The sequence below is a fragment of the Pongo abelii genome, chromosome 5, assembly GCF_028885655.2.
Source record: "Pongo abelii isolate AG06213 chromosome 5, NHGRI_mPonAbe1-v2.0_pri, whole genome shotgun sequence".
NCBI classification, from domain to species: domain Eukaryota; kingdom Metazoa; phylum Chordata; class Mammalia; order Primates; family Hominidae; genus Pongo; species Pongo abelii.
Genome location: NC_071990.2, coordinates 154,086,246 through 154,111,063, shown reverse-complemented (window position 1 = coordinate 154,111,063; position 24,818 = coordinate 154,086,246). Strand labels below are relative to the sequence as shown.

The window sequence follows — 24,818 nt, the reverse complement described above, 5'->3', positions numbered from 1 at the left end:
CACACATACGCTTTATTTAAAATGAGTTGGAAACTGTTTCATTGCCAAGAGGGAACCCTTAAATAAATAAGAAAGTATGTTATTGTACTAAGTGCTCTTGACTCAGATATTTAATTTAAAATTTTTTTCTTTGATGGCTTATCTCCATGATTGCTAATTATATTAATATACTACACTGAAATTTAAAAATCAAAAGTAACAGGTCAAAAAGAAATTATTAAAGAAAGCTATTCTTTCTTTAAAAAGGAATAAGTCCCCAACTTTACCACCACACGATCTATGCATGTAACAAAATTGTACTCACACCCCATCAATTTATACAAATAAAAAAGGAAGCTATATATTTCCCTAATGTATTATGCCTTTTATATGACTCTGGCACTGGTATTTACTAGCCTGAAGGTTATGCACAGGTCTCTTACACTTACAGAAATTCAGCTTTTTAATCTGTAAAACAGAAGTAACAGAAAGTGGTCATCATGTTTTGTTTTGTCTTCAGCAAATGATATGGCACAATTGTTCTTATAAAAAAGACACTCAGTATCTCTAGCTTACATTTTGAAACTTTTTATCAAAAATGTGCATTTTTAAAGAGATTTATGATTTATTTTAAAATTCACATAAAAAAATATTTTTCCTACTTCAGTCACTTTCATATCAGTCACTGATATTTGGTTTACGGTTTACGATATCGTGCATTATTTATTGTTTAGGATTTTTTTCGAAATTTACCTCATTGGATTCAGCAGCATACTGCCATGAACGATGCTGGCAATTTTCTAATTGAAACCTGTGATGAGATGGTTTCCCGTGACCTGAAGCAGCAATTACTGTTGCTAAATGGGCGGTGGAGGGAGTTGTTTATGGAAGTCAAGCAAGTATGTCTTTCAAATCTATATACACCTCAACGTGTATGTGTTACAAATGTGATAAGTAGTCTGTTTAGAGAGAATTCTATTTTTAGAGCACAGGTTTATTAAGGCAAAAAATAGATATGTTTAAAACCGGTGTGTTTTATGGTTGATTATTCATTCTTTTCCATGTATAATGAAGGACCATTACAGAAATGCATTAGTTTGATTAAGGATTGTGTTGACATATGGAGCCTACTTATATGGAATGATTCTCATTTCAAATCATATTTCTTCATTTTTATGCTAGTTTCTTTTTCTCTTTCAAACTAATTGGACTTACTTCAAATTTATCTAAAAAGAGAATCAAAGATTAGAATCTTTCTTACCGGATAACAATTCCAGAGAATATGTGAAAGTGAAAGTTGTGGTTCCAGTGGTCGCAGCTAAATGGCTTTCACGATGTTCCCTCCTCCGTTTCCTTAACAGTATGCTCAAGCTGATGAGATGGACAGAATGAAGAAGGAATACACAGACTGTGTTGTTACCCTGTCTGCTTTTGCAACGGAAGCCCATAAGAAAATTTCTGAACCCTTAGAAGTCTCTTTTATGAATGTCAAGTTATTAATTCAAGACTTGGAGGTGAGGAGTTTCTGAATCAAAATGAAAAGCCTACTCTGTTGTGAGAGGAAAGATCAGCAAGTTTATTCAGATCATTGCAAAAGCTGTTTCTGTGTCTCCTGGGCATCATTTTGACATGTCTGTATGTCCCAATTTGCACCTGTCAGAAAAAATGTATTGAACGTAAAAAAGACATGTCTTGATCATATAAAGTAACTTCAAATTGTTTTTCAGTTTGGAGATTTTTTTTTCTACAACCAAGTTATAAAGTATTAGGAAAAAACAGGAGACATCTATAGATAGCACCTGCACCTAAATACTTTCAATAATAAAGGATTTCTTGCATGAACTGTGGTATTTGCATATTTTGAATAGCCTGCAGCTCTCAGAAATGAAGGAGTGGAAGAATTTTTAATGACGTGGTAAGATTTTGCAGTATATTGTTACATGAGAAAAGCAAACAACAGTATCACTCTTTTGTCTTTTTAAAAATTTTAAAATGGGTGTAAACACAGGATAAAAAAACGATGTATAGATAAGATGTTGCCTTTGGTTTTTACTGTGGGAGAAGACTGTAAGTCATTTAAATTGTCATTATCCTAATATTTCTAATTTATAAGTTTTTATAATGGCAATGAGTTTACTTTTTTTTTTAAAGAAAACCAGTCTAATTTTTAAAGTCAGAATTGCCCCACATTTTCAATATACATTTACATTTTATTTTATGTTTCCATACTACATTAACATGGGATTTGTTTTGGAAAGTACAAAGATTATTTCAGCTAATCTTGATGTTTTGGTCACTTTTAAAGGAAAATTTTATTAACTATATAATATTACCAATATTTATTAGTAATGAAGGGAAGCAAAAACTGGAATCGTCGAAAGTTTAGTGTAAGTATTGGATTTTATACAGTGCATATTGATTTTTGTTCTGCCTTCTGTGGAATCCTGAAGTTAAGAGGAAATGTGTCATGTGTGAATCTGGCTGTTTCAATGATTCATGCAGGATATTGAGCAGAGGGTGCCTGTGATGGATGCCCAATACAAGATAATTACCAAGACAGCACACCTCATTACCAAAGAAAGCCCCCAAGAAGAAGGAAAAGAAATGTTTGCAACCATGTCAAAGCTCAAAGAGCAGCTAACCAAGGTGAGAAAATAATTTAATGCTGTGACACCAACAGTGCCTTCAGCTTGCTTGCTACCTCCTTCTCCCCATGGGCAAAGTGTTTACTTGTTAACAGTGCTTTTGTTTCTAATTGGGATTCTCAATTTAGTAACCTTGTCATGAATTAAAAAAAATAAAACTATGATACTGATACCATGTATTACCTCTGTTAATTTAGAAGTATTATAGCTATATTTTAATAGAAAGTTAGATACTTTTGGGGAACAGTTACATGTGATAAAACCAAGAGAGGGAAAGAGAGATAAAGAGAAAAAGGAGATGAGGAGGAGGAAGAAGAGGGGATCATAAATTTAAATGAGAATTGATTAAGATTTGTTTGATATATCTCTACTCCAAACTTATTTGTGCAATTTTCTGCAAGCATAGACACAAAGCCGTGGAAATTCTGCCTTCCTCATCTCATGGAGCTCACTTAGGCTTAGAATATATACATTTAGGCCAGGTGCAGTGGCTCACACCTGTAATCCCAGCACTTTGGGAGGCCGAGGCGAGCAGATCACGAGGTCAGGAGTTCAAGACCAGCCTGACCAACATGATGAAACATCATCTGTCTTTAAGAATACAAAAATTAGCCAGGCATGGTGTCATGCACCTATAATCCTAGCTACTCAGGAGCCTGAGGCAGGAGAATCACTTGAACCTGGGAGGCAGAGGTTGCAGTGAGCCCAGATCGTGCCATTTCACTCCAGCCTAGGTGACAGAGCGAGACTCTGTCTCAAAAAAAAAAACAAAACAAAAACAAAACAAAACAAACAAACAAACTATATATATATATATACACACATATACATTTATACCTTTTCTGTACAGGGAACTAGATGGATGTAAGTGCTAGTCATAAGCATTTTCTATTCTATTCAGTGATTTTTCCTTAAGAGCTTTGGAAGTTCCATTGGGATTTGTTATCTATCCAAATTTGAATTTTAGGAAGATGGTATTGTTTGCAAAATCCACCTAGATTGGGTAATTAATTTCTGGTAAAAGAGAGAAGTGATTATAATAAACGAATGGAAACATTTTAAAATGAAAAATGGGAAAACAAAGTAGAAGACCCTGTTAAATAGGAAAGAAAGGTAGAAAGGAAGAGAATAGCCTTTGTGACATCAGTGGTAGGGAATTAATGAAAAAGAATGCATTCAAAAAGCTAAAATAGGAAAAGTCATGACCATAAAAAAGAGAAAATTTTATCTATCGATCTGGTATGTATGAGAATGTTTATGTTCAGTTCATTTTATTTTAATGTTCAAGTTAGAATTATTTATAATTTAAGGGTCGTGGGCAATAATGATAATATTGGCTACTAGTAAAAGCTGCTAAACAATGAGTACAATTTGAAGTCAACATTTCCAATTTGATAACTTCCCAGCAGCTGTCAGGGCCATAGCTGGGCTTGCACATCTTAGCCTGAGCCATGCTTAGGTGTTCAGGACAACCCCTGAGAAAGCAAATTGTCATTTGCCTTTTTACTGTTTCAGATGCAGCATCTTGATAGGTTTTCTCTTGTACCCAGGAGAGATCAATAAAACACACTGATTTGTATACACATTAGTAGACTCTCTTGGTTTTGTTCAAGGTAATTATATCAGAGTCTTGTTGCAGTAGCAGGATGGTAACTTTCTTTTGATGAGTGTATACTTCAGGCAGTATATCCTAGAACATAAAAACATTTCTTCATAGTAATTCTGTGTTTAACAGTAGAGCAAAATGTTACCCTCTCCCACTTTCTTCAAGGATTATTTTTTGAATATGCCTCATCTGGTTAGAACATTATTGTCTTTATACTATATGAAAAACAAAGAATGGCTTACTAACAAATACTGATCAATTTCCTTTCCCTGGTTATCTGAAAGTATGAGAAGAGGTGGGAAGTTCTTGGAGGATGAAGAGTAGACACCTCCTGGAGCTCTTGATTTCCAGGAGCTAGTGGCCTCATCTTTAAGACAATGCAGGTCTATAAACTAAAACATATTTTACAAGACAAGTGACAGGTAAGGGCTGCATCAGTTCAGACTACAGAGCCCTCCCCTAGCATGGGAAGCTTCATGAGTAAATTGGTGTGACTTTAGTGCTTCGGATGAGTAGGATGTTGATAAGCAGGAAGCAGCAAAGCATGGAGCTGGTGGGAGGCAGGAAAGCACAGGCCTGTCTGGGAAGAGTGAGTCAACAGGTTTCTAAGTTTATCAGCAGTCAAGGGTTCAAGTAGGCAACCTCTTGAAAACAAAGCTGGAAGACACAGGTTGGTCTAGGTAATATAATAATAATTCGTGACTGTCTTAGGTCAGATTTCAAGGCCAAAGTGAAAATGAGTTGCATGGTTTATGAAGTATAATTTGATGCCATCTGGCTCACTAAAAACAATCATTTAGATGAGAAAATGCTATCCAGATGGACGATTTAGATGAATTTTCATGAGAAAACTCAGTAGCCACTTATTTGTCTCAGTGGTACAGCACTATTATTTTTCAAAGCAAAATTTGACAATATAGAGGAAATATCATTAAAGAAATGTCTTTGGATATTTGTAAGCACCAAATGATCATGTCACTAAAGAAAATGTTCCTCAGAGCTATGAACGTTCCCTGAGCTAGTGGCACTTAATGGTCTTTCGTGGAATTTTTGTCTTTATGTTTTTAAAGGTCAAAGAATGTTACTCCCCACTCCTTTATGAGTCTCAGCAGCTGTTGATTCCGTTGGAGGAATTAGAAAAGCAGATGACGTCCTTTTATGACTCACTTGGGAAAATCGATGAAATTATCACAGTTCTTGAGCGTGAGGCACAATCGAGTGCTCTTTTTAAACAAAAACATCAGGTGAGAATAATCCCTTTCAGGAGACAATTATTCTAAAGCATGTGTGACAAGACTAGGGTGTTGCTTATAGGAGTAGAAATTCAGTGAGGACAAGAAACATTTTTCTAGAATGGTACTACTAACTCAAAACAAAAATACATGTCATGTCCAAAGATGAAAATCCATTCACTGTCAGTGGAGGTGGGCTATGTGAGCTGTTTGTTTCCAGGGAACGGTCTAGCTGGACTCAGGTGCAAACCAGGCTCTATTCATCTGAATCAGTAAGTTCACTGAGTTGAGCAAAATTAGAAAAAATGGTTTGTTTTGAGCACCCAGCTCCCCTTTCTATCAATGGAGCAACATTGTGAGCTGGCAATACTCAGCAAGCATTTATAAACATCTGCTGTGTGCACGCGTAAGCCACGCATCCTGAGCCCCAACTACAGAAAGTGCAAAGTTCACAATATCTCTATGAAATAAGGTATGTGTTATAGAGATGGCGCCAAATCCGCTACTCTAACTTCAAACATTAAGGGTACCCATAATCAAAGGACTTTCTGTTATTTATCTGCTTTGTATTTATTTACTTTTCTTATAGTGCCTGTCTACTAGCAATAGGCTACATATAGTCTATCCTTTTAAAAATACAAATGAGAATTTATTTACATTAAACTTTTTATGGGCTTTGTTCATGAAACATGATCCCTAGCTTCGCTAGTAGAAAGACACTATAAGAAAATTAAATAAATATCCTATCTCTACATTAAATAACTAAAAGATAAATATATATAAATTTTATACATATAAAACTTATACAGAGAGGATATTTATATAAAATATAAATATTTGTATTATATATACAGATATAATATTTTCATTCTTATATTGACTTTCTTTTGGAGAATCATTTACTGTTGCTTCCCACACATAGCTTTAGGCATTACCTGTTGCCTCGCTGATTGACGAAATGGTTCATTTCACTTAAAAAGGCATACGTGCCTTCATTTCTTGATACTTTGAAAACAGATAGATAGATAGATAGATAGATAATTTAGATATATATTTACACATATATAATAAAAACAATTGCTTTCCATTTTCATCCAGTATCTGTAACCTCTGACTTATGAGATCTTTATTTTTCTTCTTGGAATACGACAGTTTAAACAACCTTGAAACTCTGGAAATGTGTTTGATGTGATCATCGTTTTTCTTTCTCTCATTTTTAGTAAACAGATTGTATGCATAGCAGTCTCCTACTGAGTGTTGTAGTTAATTGAGTTATTTAGTTTATTATAAATGAACCTATCCATCAGAGGAGAGAGAAACTAATGTACAAAAGGTTTGCCACTGCATTAATTGAAATAGATTCATGGGAGGAAGGTAGCATCATTAGTAGAAAGAGCCAAGAGTGTCTGAAATGAGTCTGACAGATATTCAGATCTTAGATCTAATATTGCAAATTAGAAAGCTTTGGTTAGCTTTAACTTCCTCACTTTAAGATGAAGGTGACAATACCTGAGTTAAAAGCTTATTGCAGATATTACATTAGATACACCATAATGTCAGTAGCATATAATAAGTGGCACTATATGACTGATAGCATTATTATTATTATTATTATTATCCATAGTGAAGCCACAATGATTATACCACCAAACTGCATTCTCATTGTATTGGATAGAGATTATCTTTCATTTTCAGACATGGTGACATCTCCTACATTTCTAAATTTGTACAAGTTGTTATTATACAATCTTTCCATAATTAAAATAATGTTCATAGCATTGTTAATAATAAAATCTAATAATACATTTTGAACTTATATTACCCTTTTATCTCCTAAGTTTTCAAAAGGAAAAAGTATGTCTTTATTCTGTTTTTCCCAAAACAAACAAACAAAAAAACCCTGCTCTTGATATTTGCATCTGGATATCCAAAAATGGCATCCAAATGAGCAGTTCGAAGTATTTTTTTAATGCAGTTGAGGATACTGAAATGCAAATGGTGTAATTCAAGTCAAAAAATGACTCTCTGCCTTGTGCTGGGCTCAATGATTTCCATGCTGTCTACTGCCAAAATCACAATTGCAGGCTACAAGTCAGAGGTGGAGGTGTCTGTAAGTCACCATTGCATCTTGTCCTGCAGATGTGTGACAGTTGCAAGTCTTCCCCAAGTGCATCGGTCTGCTGCCTTTTTTTATTAGGATCTGAACCCTACCATTTCATTAATAAGGCTGATAGGTTGTACACCTTCAAATATTATAAATTTAGGATATACTATATATATATATATATATATAGTGCATCTCTTTCAGCAAAGTGAATGTGCATTGATGCTTAATTTGTTTAGTCACATTAAAACCTGATATGTATTCATTGATTTCATGATTGTTCTCTCAATAAACCACAGGTCTGTCATCTTACTAGAGGAATGCAGACCTAGACAAATAACTTTTGATGCTCTGTCATTTTCTTAATGACAATAAAATGTACATGAGGTATTTAAAAATCTCAAAAAAAAACCTCTTTGTAACATTTAAATGCCTTATATAAGAAAGCACTGACTTCAGTGATTGTTTAAAACTGAGATCTTTTGAAATATTCCACAGTACTTTTGGTTTTACTTATTGGTGTTAGAAGCCTAAAAGCTATATAATGTTGTTCTTATTATCTGTAATGGTCACTCTCTTTCTTTCTCTCTCACTCTGTCTTGTAAATAACATTGTTGTGGGGTTTCATTTCCTTATAGGAACTGTTAGCTTGTCAAGAAAACTGTAAGAAAACCTTGACACTTATTGAGAAAGGCAGTCAAAGTGTTCAAAAGTTTGTGACCTTGAGCAACGTGTTAAAGCATTTTGATCAGACGAGGCTACAAAGACAGATTGCAGATGTTCATGTTGCTTTTCAGGTAATTTGCTCTCCCTGCTTTAGAGCTGTGAGCCAGGGAAAATGCAGAGTGAGGACAAGAAACCATCACTCATGCTTTTGGTCTTGCTAAAACGCCTTACCTGCTGGTGTTTGGAAGCCAATCATTGTCCTACTTTTTTACCTAATATTAATTAATATTGAAAAGAGTTAATTATTCCCATGATGATGAAATGTCTTTTTTCCAAGTGCTTTTTAAATCAATAATACCCTCTAACAAAATGATCCTTTCAGTAATGAGAAAGCAGCATCACATTATGATTGTTTTTCACATCAAGAGTATGGTAAAGAAAACTGGAGATTGGAAGAAGCATGTGGAAACCAACAGTCGCTTGATGAAGAAGTTTGAGGAGTCTCGAGCAGAGTTGGAGAAGGTACTGCGGATTGCTCAGGAGGGCCTGGAGGAAAAGGGGGATCCGGAGGAGCTCCTGCGGAGACACACTGTGAGTCCACCCTTTAGGGGACACTTGACCTGAATACATGGACAAACAACCTTGGAGGAAAACTTAAAAAAGTCATGCTGATCTGGTACAGAAGGGGAGTGGGCAGTTGAGTCAGGGAAGCAGAGACTTTTTAGGTATGAGACCCAAAGATATGGTAAGTGAAAAGAACTTCAAGAGAGTTGGTGAGCTGACTTGTCATTGGCCATTCCTAAGTCCCAGAATAGTAGAGAGTCATAGAATAATTCAAGTTCTCCAAATTACTAATTCATTATTTAGCTTACAGATTCTTCTATAACTAAAGATTCTTTTAAACAGATAACTCGAGGTGACTAGCTAAGTCCTTTGTGCTCATTTTATACATTCACCATATCATGGTATAGAGACTGTGTCACTTGAAGTCTGGTGGCTGATACACAACTTGTCCTAGTATCTTCATGTTTATCATCTTCATGTTTATCATGAAAAGCCATCTTCATGTTTATCATCTCAGTATCAATATTGAGAACATCAGTCATAATGTTCATGAATGGTATATGGAAATAACCAGCACTCTGAGAACGTGTATTTGGGTTATCTTTTCTGACATTTCAGCGGCTATTTGTATAAACCACACTCTCAAATGATATATGCAATGTATTTGTGATTCTGCAGACTAGATTTAGGGTTAATGTCTGTGACCACAAAACACAAAACATCTCATTCAGTTTATTCACCTCTACAGTATGGTACTTTTTGTTTTGAATCACCGTTTTTACAAAATAATTCTGCGTGTCTACTCCTGAGACTGTGTGAGACTTAGTCATATGTAATATGTACATGCGTATTGTCTTTATCTGTTTGACTGCCATAGCAAAATACCACAGACAGGTGGCTAAAGCAACAGAAACTTATGTTCTCATAGTTCTGGAGAAGGGAAATCTGTGATCAGGTGCTAGTATAGTAGGGTTCTGGGGAGGGCCCTCTTCCTGGCTTGCAGATGGCTACCTTTTCCCTGTGCCCTCACATGGCAGAGTGAGCTAGCAAGCTTTCTGGTGTCCCTCCTCATAAGGGCACTAATCCTATCATGAGGACCCCATCCCCATGACCTCATCTGAACCTAACTACCTTCCAAAGTTCCCATCTCCAAATACCATATGAGTTTGAAGAAGAACACAATTTGGTGCATAGCATGTGTGCCTATGTGTGCACATGTGTGCTTCTCTGTGCACATGTGTGAATGTGACAATGGCTCATGATGAAGCATCAGGCCCTGAAGCACTGTGGTTGGGGAATGTGGAATTATGAGGCTTAGTCCTGGCTTCTGTTCTGTTCTTCTGACTTCACCAAAGGGGAACAAAAGCTCTATCGCTACAGAATCAAGGTTTTGGCATCTCCCCTTGGAAGATGAGCTATTCCTTTTGGAATATTCTACCAAATTTGAAAACCACAAAGAATTTTTCTAAAAAATAAAAAGTACTAGTAGAATTTCAGATATGATGGCTTCTGATTCATAACTATAGGTGTACATAGTTCATCCTTAAAAAACAATAGTGGGTGCCTGGAAATCTCGAAGAGGGCAGCACTGGCTGAGAGGCTTGTTTAGAGGCTGTTTAGAGGCTGATCCTGCCTGATGCTGCCTTTTTGTCTGTCCAACACTCTTACCCACTTTCCCCTCCATGTCAGGAGTTTTTCAGTCAGCTGGATCAGAGGGTGCTCAATGCTTTCCTGAAAGCTTGTGATGAACTCACCGACATCCTTCCAGAGCAGGAGCAGCAGGGGCTGCAGGAAGCTGTTCGAAAGCTCCACAAACAGTGGAAGGTGAGTCAGGACAGGACGGAGACACCATGCAAGCTCAATGAAGGGAGAAGCTTGAGCGTGTTAAGGTCCAAATGTAAGAGAAATTTAGAAATTCCTGGAAAGTCACTGTAACGATTTCCCTCATTTAAAAAATTGAAAAACTGGACTTAAATAAAACCTGATAATACATGATAGAATTGTGTTATTCCTATTTGTTATCAGCATCAATTTTATCCTATTACTCGAGCATTCTTTTTGGTTTCCTGATTTTTTTTTTTAATCCAGGGTGCAAGAACATTTAACTTATTCTAGCAACATTTCGTAAGCTTCTCTCTGCTGAATAAATCTTGTTAGGTATACCTACTGAAATCATAAAACATATATTTATAGTTTCTGCCCCCCCCCCAAAGATTTTATCATCTAGTTGAGATAGCTATGATCAAAAAATATAAATGAAAACATTTGTAGTCAAGAATTCAATGATGAACAAAGCATACCCCTCTTCCCCCAAAGAGCTTAAGAGTTCAGTAAAGGAGATAATTAGTTGCAAATAATGCAAGTATAATATATGATAAATCCAAATGTGCATATATTTATGAAAGCTTTGAAAGAGGGAGGTGGACCCACTTGGAAATTGGAAAACAGCGAATCAGGTAACTAGTTTTGAGCCAGAACTTTAAAGAAGAAGCAGAAATGGGAGTAAGCAGGGGGTGACACAGCAGCACAGAAGAGAGAAAGCAGGAGAGCGTGCAGGGGGACGCGGGGGCCCGCGGGCATCCGTCTGACTTGTGTGTCATGGGCTGTGGAAGAACCATGGGAGATGAGCTGGGTCTGTCCCATGGAGGCTGACTTCAGACTGTGTGTCAGATTATGGAAGTAGCTGCAACACAGTGGAGACCCATGGAAGGCTGTCTTCCTTGAGGTAGACAGGAGGAAGACAGCTCTAGCTTTAGGTGAGTGTGTGCTAACTTGAGGTGATATTTCACATGCGCTACATGGAGGAGTTTTGGAGTTCAGAAGATTGGCAGCTGAAACTCTCTCCATCAGGTTGTCTCACTTTGTGTATTTTTAAGATCTCAGTAACATAAACTAAATAATTATCCCTGTGCACAAGAAAAACACAGTTAAAGAAATATCCTTTTTACTTGCTATATTACTAAATTTGAAAATTCAAGTTTTTCATTGAAAAAAGGATTCTTAAAGAAATCCAAGCTTTGTTAGATGTCTTTGAAGCATATCATATTGTAAATGTATTATGGAATAAAGACTATAACTGAAGGTTGTATTTTATTACACACACACACACGCGCGCACACACACACACACCTCTAGGATTTAATCTAGGTGGGACTTTCCATAGGCCCACCTCATTTTTCTCATCAGTCATCTTAGTATTCTCTTTCAAAGGTAATCCTTTAAAATGCCATAGGATAGAAGTTAGTTAAAATTAAGGGACTTAAGTTAATGATGAAGCTTATGTTTATCATTTAAAAGAACATGAAATGTTATGTATTGTTTGAGTGCTTGCTTGCTTGTTTCTCAATGTATGATCTAAGGAAAAGAGGATATGGCAGGTGGTCGGCAGCCTGGGCTACATTTTCTTTTTTTTTTTTCTTTTCTTTTTAAAACTTTTTTTCACTAATAAGCTTTCCTCATGTTCTTCCTTTTTGAAGTGGGTATACTATCTGCCCCTCCTACCTCACAAGGTCATTGACAAAATCAAAAGGGACACATATAGGGGAGAGGGTATGATTTAAATCTGTGGTAAAATCCTAGCTTTTGTACTTACCCCTGAGACTTAATGATGTAATCTGTAAAATAAGAACATTAATACTGTGCAGCACTGGCCAGACTTAGTGGCTCACGCCTATAATCCCAGCACTTTGGGAAGCTGAGGTGGGTGGATCACCTAGGTTGGGAATTCAAGACCAGCCTGACCAACATGGTGAAACCCTGTCTCAATTAAATGTACAAAAAGTGGCTGGGCGTGGTGGTGCTGCCTCTAGTCCCAGCTACTCAGGAGGCTGAGACAGGAGAATCGCTTGAACCCAGGATGCAGAGGTTGCAGTGAGCCAAGATTGCACCACTGTACTCCACCCTGGGCGACAGAGTGAGACTCCATCTCACCAAAAAATAATAATAATAATAAAAAATACCGTGCAGGGCTACTGTGAACATTAAATCAAGTAATCACTGAGGAAACACCTAACCCACAGCAGACTGAAAGGATTTGCTGTGGTCCTGGTACTTGGAAAAATACAAAGTAGAGAGACCAGGTGTGGAAAGTAGTGACCCATTCACACTGGCCCTAAAAGGAATATGTTATGGATTTTTTTTTTTTTTGCCACTTCAATTGGGAATGTACATAATCAGGAACATCATCCTAATTTTCTGAATCTTCCTGTGGAATGTAGGATCTTCAAGGAGAAGCCCCTTATCATTTGCTTCATCTGAAGATTGATGTGGAGAAGAATAGGTTCTTAGCCTCTGTAGAAGAATGCAGAACTGAGCTGGATCGAGAGACCAAGCTGATGCCCCAGGAAGGCAGTGAAAAGATAATTAAAGAGCACAGGGTATGTCTCCCACACCACAATGTGGATAGCCATGTCAAGTCACATCGTTCCATAAAGGATATTACTAATATTTTGGTTTGAGTCTGAAAAAAAATAGCTTAATTACCCTACCTTGGTAGTCTGCGTGGGAATCTTCCTTTGGTTTTTCTGTGAAAATGTAAAAGTACTGTGTGGCTTCTCACAGGGATTATAAAAACATTTATTACACATTAGGTTTTCTTCAGTGACAAAGGTCCTCATCATCTCTGTGAGAAAAGGTTACAGCTCATCGAGGAACTCTGCGTGAAACTCCCAGTCCGGGACCCAGTAAGGGACACACCTGGAACCTGTCACACGACACTCAAAGAGCTCAAAGCTGCCATTGACAGCACCTACAGGAAGCTCATGGAAGACCCAGACAAGTGGAAGGACTACACTAGCAGGTAGCCTCAGAATGGCCTCCAGAGAGGGGGGTAGTCAAACTCAATTCTGTTAGTTCAGAGATCATGACAAAACAAGAAATAACATATTTCATATTTGTTGCTCATATTCTTGTACAAAAATCCTTCATTTAATAAAAGGAATGGATTTTAGTCAGAATCAGGGTGAGGCACTTTGTTTCCAAGTGACCCAGATGTTATCTCTTTGAGGCAAAGTTGGCCAATCCCTTTCTCCCCAATATCCTTGTGTATTACTCCTTTCTCACACTGCTAATAAAGACATACCTGAGACTGGGTAATTTATAAAGAAAAGAGGTTTCATTGACTCTCAGATCAGCATGGCTGGGGAGGCCTCAGGAAACTTACAATCATGCCAGAAGGGGAAGCAAACATGTCCTTCTTCACATGATGGCAGGAAGGGGAATTGCAGAGCAAAAGAGGGAAAAGCCCCTTATGAAACCATCAGATCTTGTGAGCACTCACTCACTATCACCAGAACAGCAGCAGGGGGGTAACTGCCCCCATGATTCAATTACCTCCCCCCAGGTCCCTCTCATGACATGTGGGGATCATGGGGACCACAGTTCAAGATGAGATTTTGGTGGCAACACAGCCAAACTGTATGACCTCATATCCCTAAAGGGCGGCTTCTTCCTCTATAGGTTCGTGTCTCACCCTGGTGGGGACACACGAGGCCAGACCTCAAGTGGTCCCTTCCTTCTTTTCAGGTGCTCATTCCCTAGAATACGTCTTTTTCCTTAGCTGAGCTCCCCCATCTCCCCGCCCCTAGTAACTGAGCATAGAGGGTGGCCACCCCTGCCCTTTAACATGAGCGTCATGTTAAAAGAATAGTTTCCAGAAAAGTTGTTAATCAATTTGGTAATCACTTAATTGTTAAATTTCCGTGAGTGAGTTCAAAATAGAAAACATATTCTAATCATTCTGGTATGTTCTCCCTTTAATAAGAAAGTGCTTATGTTATTTCAGATTCTCTGAGTTCTCATCTTGGATATCTACAAATGAGACACAATTAAAGGGGATCAAGGGTGAGGCCATCGATACTGCCAGCCACGGAGAGGTTAAACGTGCCGTTGAAGTAAGTTCAGGGTCATTATTTGCTAGAGGAAAATTTCTCATAGTGGAAAAATAATGTTAGAGGATCTAACGGTTGTCTCCTTTTTTCTTTCTGGAAAAAAAAATAAGTTCCTGAAAATTGTCTTTAAAATAAGTCTCCTTATATTACTTTGGAGCATTGTAGGGTTTTTTCCTATTGAATCCTTTGTAGCTTTGAGGGTTAGTCATGCTCCGTGGTGCCACAAATGCATCTTTAGCTAATGAGGAGTCCTGAGTGGAAAATTGCATGCATGGGCGTATAACCCAGTAGAAATTTAAGAATCATCATGGAAAACAAGAACACTGTATGCTTTTATACAATACATTTTCAGCCATGCAAAAGGCAGGTCACAGAAAAATCAGGCAGTTGGGCAAGGTCTCTAGGCATCCTTTCTATGTGACATTAAGCTGGTTCATTTCAGCCTCTATGAGTGTGGGTACAGCCTGAGAAACCCCTCCAGGGCCACAGAGCCTCAGGCTCAAACACAGTTTGCATTCTGTAAATGGCACTCTCTCACTCTTAGACACATAATGTTGTAAAAAGTCTTCATCTTTGAACATTTTTAACCCTTGCAAGTCACATAGTTGCCACATAGTTGCTGTTGAGGAGAATATATTTCCTTTCTGTTCCTGTCCTTTGAGCGTTTGTTTTTTGAGACAAGGTCTCTGTCACCCAGGTTTGGAGTGCAGTGGTACCTTCATAGCTCACTTCAGCCTCGACCTCCTGGGCTTAAGCAATCCTCCCACCTCAGCCTCTTGAGTAGCTGGGACTATAGTCACATGCCACTATGCCTGGCTAATGTTTGTATTTTTTGTAGAGGTAGGGTTTTGCCATGTTGCTCAGGCTAGTCTCAAATTCCTGTGCTCAAGTGATCCGCCCCACTCGGCCTCCCAAAGTGCTGGGATTACAGGTGTGAGCCATTGCCCCTGGCCCATTTCTTTTTCAATTAAATTATACAATCCCCTCAAATGCTAGTGGTGCTCAATATCATGGTATGCATATGGAAGGATATCTACATTTGCTACTGGTTGCTTTCATCACACACACAAAAAATTCACATCCTAGAATGAGGAGATCACTGGGGTCTGGAACCAACAGTTTCCTGGCTGGTGTGCATTTGCCCTGGCAAAGCCCTGGAGTGGCCCTGGTGGGAGACCCCTGCTCTTGAGCCACCCCAGAACTGCTGTAGGGAGGACAGGCTGCTCCAGTCACCACTCTCTCAGTCAGCAGCCCTTCAAGGTCTGAAGCCCTGGAGTCTTTCTAGCATTTTCTTATCAATAAAGCCTCGCTTCCTAAATTAGAGCTGTGCTCCCACTGATACTTCTTGCTATATGGGATATTGGCTTCTAAAAGCTAATAAAAATTCAGCAGAAAATGTAAGTTAATGAAGTTAAAATAAATCTTTAGAGCATCCATAACAATAGTCAACAAGTAGACTCTTCAATAAAAGAAATCAGCTGACTGAAAAAAAGAACTTTCATTATTTTTTCACAAAATACCATCTTCTTTCCAGCTCACAGGAAGTGCGATAACAAAGTGTATGTATGTTATAGTTGACAATTGTGGCGTCTCATATTTTTCTACAGTATTTTTAGAATCATCTTTTTTACCATCAAGGACATAAGTATCTAACCAATCTAATTATGAAGCTGATTCAAGAATAGACAACAGTATTCTTTCAAGCACTTGTGGACTTTTGTTAAAAGTACGTACAAAAGTAAACTAAGCAGGCACTGTATTGCTGAATGATGTCTGGTTCTATTCTGCTCCACCTGCAAACCTTCTTAGGCTGAGTCCTTTATTGCTGGAAAGTTATGGTTTCACAGTTGCACCGTGTTCATCAAAAGTGTTCTCTCATTTCAGGAGATCAGAAATGGCGTTACCAAAAGGGGCGAGACCCTCAGCTGGCTGAAATCCAGGCTGAAAGTTTTGACAGAAGTTTCTTCTGAAAATGAAGCCCAAAAGCAAGGAGATGAGCTGGCAAAATTATCCAGCTCTTTCAAGGCTCTTGTGACGCTGCTGTCAGAGGTATAGCGTTTACTCACACTCTAAACAGACAGTTCTGGGTGAGGCATCTGGAAGGTTCTTTTTCTTCTGGTTGTAGTTTAGCAAGTAATTTTATAAAGAAACCGTAGTTGAAACAGAATAGTTGTTATGCTTTCTTATATGAAGCTTGTTGGGAAAGATGAAGAGGATGTTTGATGCATGGTCTGTGAAATTATTGGAAATGTTAGTTCAGGTTCATGACCTATATCTGAAATATTAAACTTATCAAATCCACACTTTTTACTTTTATAAAAAGCATTGTTATTTTATGGTCAGCTTAAGATATATCATGGAGGCTAAGAACAAGGCTTAGGGTCAAAGAAATCCAGGATTAGAGTTTAAATGTGATACCCCACCTCCTAGGTAACCTTCAACTTACTTAACATCTAGGTCTTGATTTCCTTATTTATAAAACAGGGTTAAAAATACTCACTCTAAAAAGCAGTGTCATGAATTAAATGCAGTAATGTATGTTAAGCACATAGTGTAGTTCCTGAAACAGAGTAAATGCTCAATAACTGGTTCTTAGTAATAATAAAATATTCAGTGTTAAATCAGCAGGCCAGTAAAATTATCTTCCTAGTGCTTTGATATGCATTTTAATGTTTTTCTATATTCCCTTATAGATTAAAATATACAAACCCATCTACTTCATTTCCAGTAGGGCCACTTCCACCATCAGCAAAAATATTTTTACTGACCAGGTTTTTATATAAATCTAAGTTTGTGCTTTGGAAGATAATGTAAGAACGTAAAGTATATTTACCAGTATTTTTTGAAATCATTTAAGTATAAAATTGCATGGAAAAATGGCCTAATGGATTACAAGAAAATGACCACAAAGCTCAGTTTCTGAAAATCTGAAATTCTCCATAGAGATTTCTCATCTAACAGTTCATCTGTTAACCTTCATGTTTTTAATCCATTTAAATCTGCTTGAGACTCTAATGCTGAATTTACATAAGCCAAGAATACTCTGAACTGCTTATGATTTTAGTTTTATGTGAGAATTTTTATATATAAATTAGAGTTTCCCTATGAGTTTTTGACAAATTGAAAATAGTTCTATGACTAATCAAATTTTGGAACATAATCTATTTCAATCCTTTGATTATCCATCTTTCAAAGCAACAGTCAAATTTAGCCAGTTGCCACAACCATACCTTTAGTGAAAATATGGCAGTTGCTTCTTTTGCTCTTTCTTTCCCTCTTTTGGTGACAGGAAAAGTAAAAACAACATTCTAAAAAGTTAGTGTATATGAAGGTGATCTTTGAGGCAAGATCGAACAAATATTTGTCGTTATTCACAGACAAGCTTGTAATATATTTTGTCCCACCAAAAAAAAAAAAAAAAAAATCACTGCCTTTAAAGTTAGAAATTAGTAGTTTCCCTAACATTTACCGAGGCCATTTGCTTTATCTTCCAAGTACTCTCATGATTTTGCCCCAGGACTTGTAGTAAGAATCTCTAATGAATGTTCACACAGACATTAAGTTTTTACACACTCATCTACCTTAAACTTCTGTATAATTTATATTAATACCCTTTTCCACTACTTGATCACTTACTTAGTGAAAGCAGAAAGAGAGGAATGGAGAAAAACACATTTTGTTTACAGATGGATTTGTATGAAGAGATGGATTTGGCACATTCAGCCCCTTTCTTTGATAATAATTCATTTAGTATTTAAATTAATGTTGAACACAATGTGTTTGCAATTGTCCAGTAGAAGAAAAAAAAAGACTGTGGGTGGATGCACAAGATACAGTGAAGAGTCATTATTTCAACAGATTTGCTCTGATTTATATTGAAATTGGGAGTTTGTGGTTTTCATGAGGTCTCATTGCTGCTTGTTTGGAGAACAGACTGCTCTCCTTGGAAAAACTTAGATTAGAAGAGAGTCAAAGAAAAAAGGATAAAAGAAGAAGAAACTGGAAGGCTTCTGTGGAGAACAAATGACAACATGTAAAAATGAGGATCTTAGCGAAGATAAAGGATAGGCTTTGAAAACAAAGGATTTTGGTAAAACTGAAATAGAGGAAGCAGAAATTAGACAAGAAAATTCAAAATTTAGGGAAATGATAAGGAAGAGAATCCATTAGATGACTACAAAATTGTAAATTATATTTATTTTTATGTAGGATTATTGGAAGTACATTTATAACAAATACTCTTTTATTCTCTTTTTCAACTCTACAAATGTTTTCCTATTTGCTTTAAATAATATGGACTCACTTTCTCGTAAGGCACTTTTATAATTAGGTTTTAGTCATGCAATTATAATTAAAGAGACCTAGAAGGCAATATATATATGTAATATATGCAGTTTTGTTATCCTTCCTTGATTACCAGGTTGAATGGGTTTTTAATATGCCACAGAGCAACATATCGAATAAAGCCTGCAAGCCCCATAAATGATTATGAAATTTAATAATAATGGAATAAGCCTGAGTAATATGAGAAGGAATAAAAGTTAAAGATCTGTGTTTATATGTCAAGTGGTTGAGGTAGACTTTGTGCACAGTCCTAAAATATGTAAGATTACATGATCTTCAACAGGGGGGTTTTGATCGAAGAGCACAAACATTAAGTTCTAAGATGAAAAAGTTCTGGTGGTGACTGCAGTTAATATTACCTATTGTATACTTGAAACTTGCTAAGAGAGTGGACCTTAAGTGTTCTCACAAAAAAACAAAGGGAGAAATATGTGAGATGATAGGCTAATTAGCCTGATTTGGACAATCATTTCACAGTCACGTAGTACACCTTAAATACATACAATGTTTATTTTTCAATAATACCTTACCAAAAAAATTATACCAACTTCAACAAGTAGCATATGATTTACGTTGTTTTTTTTTTTTTCATGAAAATATAGGTTGAAAAGATGCTAAGCAATTTTGGGGACTGTGTCCAGTACAAAGAAATAGTCAAAAATTCTCTTGAAGAATTAATTTCTGGCTCTAAAGAAGTCCAGGAACAAGCTGAGAAGATCTTGGATACTGAAAATCTGTTTGAAGCACAGCAGTTACTTCTTCATCACCAGGTAAAAATGCCTCTTTCTTCCAACAAGATTATGTAAAGTTGATTTGCTACTGTGAAAGAACTAGGGAGATAAAGAATACAACCACTGGCTTGAGGGAGTGGGTGAGGGGACGTGGGAAGGAAGAGTTGAATGGTTAAAAGAATTTGGCGCTTCTGGGTTTTGCTTTCTCTGTTAGATATTAAACATTTCAGGATATTCTGCAACATAAATTTCCAGACCGAGTGACTTGATGACATCAAAAAGTTCAAGGAGTACTGTGGAGAGAAAATTGGTTTAGCTATGAAAAACTGCACAAAACTTGCTAGATTCTCCTTTTCAAAACAGTTGGAAAGGCATAGATGGACCAATTGCTTCATATTTGAGATCACTGTTCTTTTGTCTTTATATTAAAATCTTTCTCTTCAACTTACAACGTTGAACACACTTTAGTTTGAGAAATGATGACTTACTTAAAGTACTAGACCTTCCTGGAGTGTACACTCTTATAAAGGATTAGAACTAGAAATGAAGAAATTCTGGTATATATATTGATAAGAAACTATTTTAATCAACTTAATTTCTGATAGTCTGGTAGTGCACATTACCAATGTTTGCATAGAAGGAATATATACCTTGTTAAACTCAATATAAATGGAAATTTGATTCAAATAAAATATTTTAATGAAAAAATTCTAGCTAACCTGATACACAGTAGCAAAAGGGTAGCTAATTTATATAATATTTCGTGTGTGTATTATATATGTATATATTCTGTAATATATAAAAATGGAAGTCGCATTAAAAGTATGTTTAAAATCCCAGCCTTCAGGATTTCTAGATTTACTTAATAATTATAAAAAGGCTGAGTATAGGCCGGGCGCGGTGGCTCACGCCTATAATCCCAGCACTTGGGGAGGCCGAGGTGGGCGGATCACGAGGTCAGCAGATCGAGACCATCCTGGCTAACATGGTGAAACCCTGTCTCTACTAAATACACAAAAAATTAGCCGAGCGTGGTGGCGGGTGCCTGTGGTCCCAGCTACTCAGGAGGCTGAGGCAGGAGAATGGCATGAACCCGGGAGGCGGAGCTTGCAATGAGCCGAGATTGCGCCACTGCACTCCAGCCTGGGCACAGAGCGAGACTCCGTCTAAAAAAAAAAAAGGCTGAGTATAAAAAATTAATATTTGGTGTTACATTGTTCTCAATCATTGTGAAATGGTTTTTTGGGTTTCCATTTACTTAGGTCCAATAAATTTAAGATTATAGATATTTATGTTAATATTTTAAAACTCTTAGGCCAGGTACTTTTTATATGGGTGCATTTACTTTGTGAAAATTTATAAGCTGCATATCTGAGATTTATGTACTATTCTATTTGAAGATTATACTTCAATAAAAAGTTTACTTTAAGACAACTTCCCCCCACAAAATCTCAGCAAATTAACCATTCCGAATATACTCAGGAAATAAATATTCATTTATTTTTGGAGACAGTGTCTCACTCTGCCACACAGGCTGGAGTGTAGTGGCACAATCATAGTTCACTGCAGCCTCGAACTCCTGGGTTCAAGTGACCCTCCCACCTCAGCCTTCCGAGTAACTGGGACCACAGACATGTACCACCACACTTGGCTAATTTTTTAATTTTTTTGTAGAAACAGGGTCTTGCTATGTTGCCCAGACTGTTTCAAACTTTTGGCCCCAAACAGTCCTCCAGCTTCGGCCTCCCAAAATGCTAGGATTACAAGTGTGAGCCACTGCACCGCCCCTGGACATAAATCTCTTAATATTTGCATTTTAATAAAATAAATGATTTTTAAAAATTGGAGTTGGGACTTTGTGTTTTTAAGCAGAAAATAATTATTTAAGAAGAATCATGTCAGATGAATTGTTTTGCCAGACTCTTCCTAGAGTATTGCACAAAATGCTAAATGTTCTCCAAATTTGCACACAAAACATGAAAGCCAAATTATTTGTGTTGTTTACCATTAAAAACATACAATATTTACAAATAATGTTCATCTTTGACTAATATAGCATCCGACTACCATTTCAACTGTTAATCTTAGCTTTAAAATACATTTCGGGCCCACCTTTCTGTACTTCTGTTAAGCGTGGGTGTTGATGTCCCTACTTAGCTGTTTAGAGAGCACAATTTATATCCATCTGTTGAATAAATGCTTCCAGCAAAAGACAAAGCGGATCTCAGCAAAGAAGAGAGATGTGCAGCAGCAGATCGCGCAGGCGCAGCAGGGAGAAGGGGGGCTGCCTGACCGAGGCCGCGAGGAGCTGCGGAAGCTGGAGAGCACGCTGGATGGCCTGGAGCGCAGCCGGGAGAGGCAGGAGCGCCGCATCCAGGTAGGAGCCGGAAGTTAGGGGCCATTTAAACAGAGGCTGGGCCAGGGTTCACTTCCGGTTGTGCCTCATAACACCAAGGCAAACCTTTGTTACCGCCTCTGATGTTTCAGCCCTGTGTTAAATTCTGTACATGAACCATCTTTTAATCATCACATCAGCCTTAGAGATGGATATTGGAATTAGCACATTTTGCAAGTGTGGATGCTTAAGAAGAAAGAGTTTGAGGACTTGGTGCTGTATCACACAGCACTGATCAATAATAAAGCCAGGATTTCATCCACACTTTTCTGAATCCAGAAATTTGATCATACCATTTCACTTTTCCAGGAATCCATGCAGCCACACGTTTATGCCACCTTTATGCTTTATTGGGATGTTGACACATTACCTTTAAAAATGTTTTTGAGTTTTTGCCAACTACTTAATGCTCTCTCTTCATCTCCTCGTCCCTCTCCCTACCTTCTCCTGTGCTTCCTTTCTTGTTTGAGACAGATTGGGGGGCCTTTTTTATTTTTTTGTCACTTATCTACATTTTAAGTAATATCTTTACATTTCTAAGACTTTACAAATTATAAAAAACTCAGAAATCATCTGAGTCCATGTGTCCTCTCTTTTTCTAGATGAAAACATTGACATAGAGAAAAGAAATTCTTACAGAAGATACTAGAATCGTCTCTATTCATTGTGACTGTGTGAAATTTGAAATGAGAATTGGCTGAAAGTTGACAGTTTTGCAAACGAATGAAAATGTGATAGTATTGTGTGACATTTGTAACCCAATTGTTGTTTATTTTTTCAAATTTAGGTCACATTAAGAAAATGGGAGCGATTTGAAACAAACAAAGAAACAGTAGTAAGATACCTTTTTCAAACAGGTTCCAGTCATGAACGCTTCTTGAGTTTTAGCAGTTTGGAAAGTTTATCTTCAGAACTGGAACAAACAAAGGTATATTATGGCTCCTTGGTACCCAATATTCAGAAAAAACAAAGCAAAACAAAACAAAATGATTTCTCCTCCATTATTACTATAAATTGTTATTGTTAATTTAATCGATACTTACTATTTATTGATTCCACATATTGATTCCACATATTGATTCCACATATTGGAGAATGAAAACATAAGTAGGATTAAACATCAAGAAGTAAAACAAAGATTTTTATCAAACTGGAAAATGGTTAGTTCCCTAATAGATGTGTATAGTGTTTTTAAAATCTGGAGGCAGGCCGGGCGCTGTGGCTCAACTCCTGTAATCCCAGCATTTTGGGAGACTGAGGAGGGCAGATCATGAGGTCAAGAGATTGAGACCATCCTGGCCAACATAGTGAAACCCCATCTCTACTAAAAATACAAAAATTAGCTGGCCATGGTGACACACACCTGTAGTCCCAGCTACTTGGGAGGCCGAGGCAGGAGAATCACTTGAACCCGGGAGGCAGAGGTTGCAGTGAGCCGAGATGGCACCACTGCAGTCCAGCCTGGCGACAGAGTGAGACTCCATCTCAAAAAAAAAAAAATCTGGAGGCAATAATATTTTTTAACTGAACCTTAAAGGGCAGTAAAACTTACTAGAGTTTGGAGCGGAATACAGACATTCTTTGGAAGGTGGAATGTCATAGAGCATACAAGTGTTCTGAATAGGAATTCTGTGTTGTAAAATAGAACAATGGGAAATGAATTTGCAAAGGAAATTTGGCCCATATTTCAGAGTCTTGAAGACCTAAAGCATTACTTTCTAGGCAACATGGAGCCAGACTTGTTGAAGGCTTAAAAGGAAAAGCCACACGATCAGAGCTGGGCTTTGGATGAAGTTTTAGGCAGGTGTAGAAAAGTGACTGAAAGTGTGAAAGACTGGGGTCATGGGATCCATTTAAGTTATTGCATATGGGCATATGGGAGTTAATATGGGCATACATAAGGGTGGTGGGGTGGCAGGTGATACACAGAAACAGATACAAAAGATGTGGAGTTCACAGGAAGATAGGGAAACTAACCAGACAGAGTGAGTGACGAAAATGTTGATACCCGAGGTTTTGAGTCTGACGGAGACAATGGAAGTGAGATGGGGAATGTGAACGAGAAACTGTTCATGGGAAAAGATGACCAATTATTTCATTTTGGAGGTAGCGATTTTGAGACTCCAATGGGGCATCAAACAGACCGTATTTAGTAGGTGTACTTGGTGAACCCAACCCTACAAGCTCAAACACCTTGGACACTCTAAGCAGACCAACCAATTTGTACCATGCATTGAAGTTCCTATGGTGCCTCTTTGGGGTTTATAGAAAGACTGAATTAGTAGAGAAATGAGTTAACCGGTGTCTTAGAAAGAAGAGCCTTGTGTCCACCCTTCCCTAGCCTTTAGCAAGAAAACCTTTGTGTTTCTGTTTTCTTACCTGCAAAAGGCTTCACTCTCTCCCATACTGCTAATTTTTTGTTTCTCCTAAAAACTTACTGAGGATTTTGAAGTTTTCTAAGACCACAGACTCTTTCAAGTCTATGCAATATTCATTAGCCATTTAAATAGAACATTATTTTAATTTTTAATTTAAATTATTTGGCCGGGTACGATGGCTCATGCCTGTATTCCTAAAACTTTGGGAGGCTGAGATGGGAGGATTGCTTGAGGCCAGGAGTTGAGACCAGCCTGGTCAGTATAGCAATACCCCATCTCTATTTTA

At 37.4% G+C, this 24,818-nt stretch overlaps 1 protein-coding gene and 1 long non-coding RNA gene across 6 annotated transcripts in view; one reads left to right on the top strand and one right to left on the bottom strand.

The window, feature by feature from the left end:
- The window catches only part of SYNE1 (spectrin repeat containing nuclear envelope protein 1), a 512,392-nt gene that overhangs the window by 169,139 nt on the left and 318,435 nt on the right, over positions 1-24,818 (top strand). For all 5 annotated transcript variants that reach the window (XM_054558331.2, XM_054558330.2, XM_054558328.2 and 2 more), the window contains 14 exons: positions 714-878; positions 1,341-1,493; positions 2,482-2,625; positions 5,301-5,474; positions 8,205-8,363; positions 8,659-8,823; positions 10,486-10,620; positions 13,014-13,172; positions 13,386-13,594; positions 14,579-14,687; positions 16,569-16,733; positions 19,631-19,798; positions 21,966-22,136; positions 22,942-23,082. In XM_054558331.2, coding sequence (XP_054414306.2) covers positions 714-878; positions 1,341-1,493; positions 2,482-2,625; positions 5,301-5,474; positions 8,205-8,363; positions 8,659-8,823; positions 10,486-10,620; positions 13,014-13,172; positions 13,386-13,594; positions 14,579-14,687; positions 16,569-16,733; positions 19,631-19,798; positions 21,966-22,136; positions 22,942-23,082 — 2,217 coding nt within the window. The remainder of the gene's footprint in view (positions 1-713; positions 879-1,340; positions 1,494-2,481; positions 2,626-5,300; positions 5,475-8,204; positions 8,364-8,658; positions 8,824-10,485; positions 10,621-13,013; positions 13,173-13,385; positions 13,595-14,578; positions 14,688-16,568; positions 16,734-19,630; positions 19,799-21,965; positions 22,137-22,941; positions 23,083-24,818) is intronic.
- On the bottom strand, positions 19,797-23,699 carry LOC129060106 (uncharacterized). Its single transcript, XR_008526532.2, has 3 exons — positions 23,198-23,699; positions 22,999-23,067; positions 19,797-20,052 (listed from the first exon to the last, which is right to left on the bottom strand). It is a non-coding gene; the product is annotated as an uncharacterized LOC129060106 (long non-coding RNA).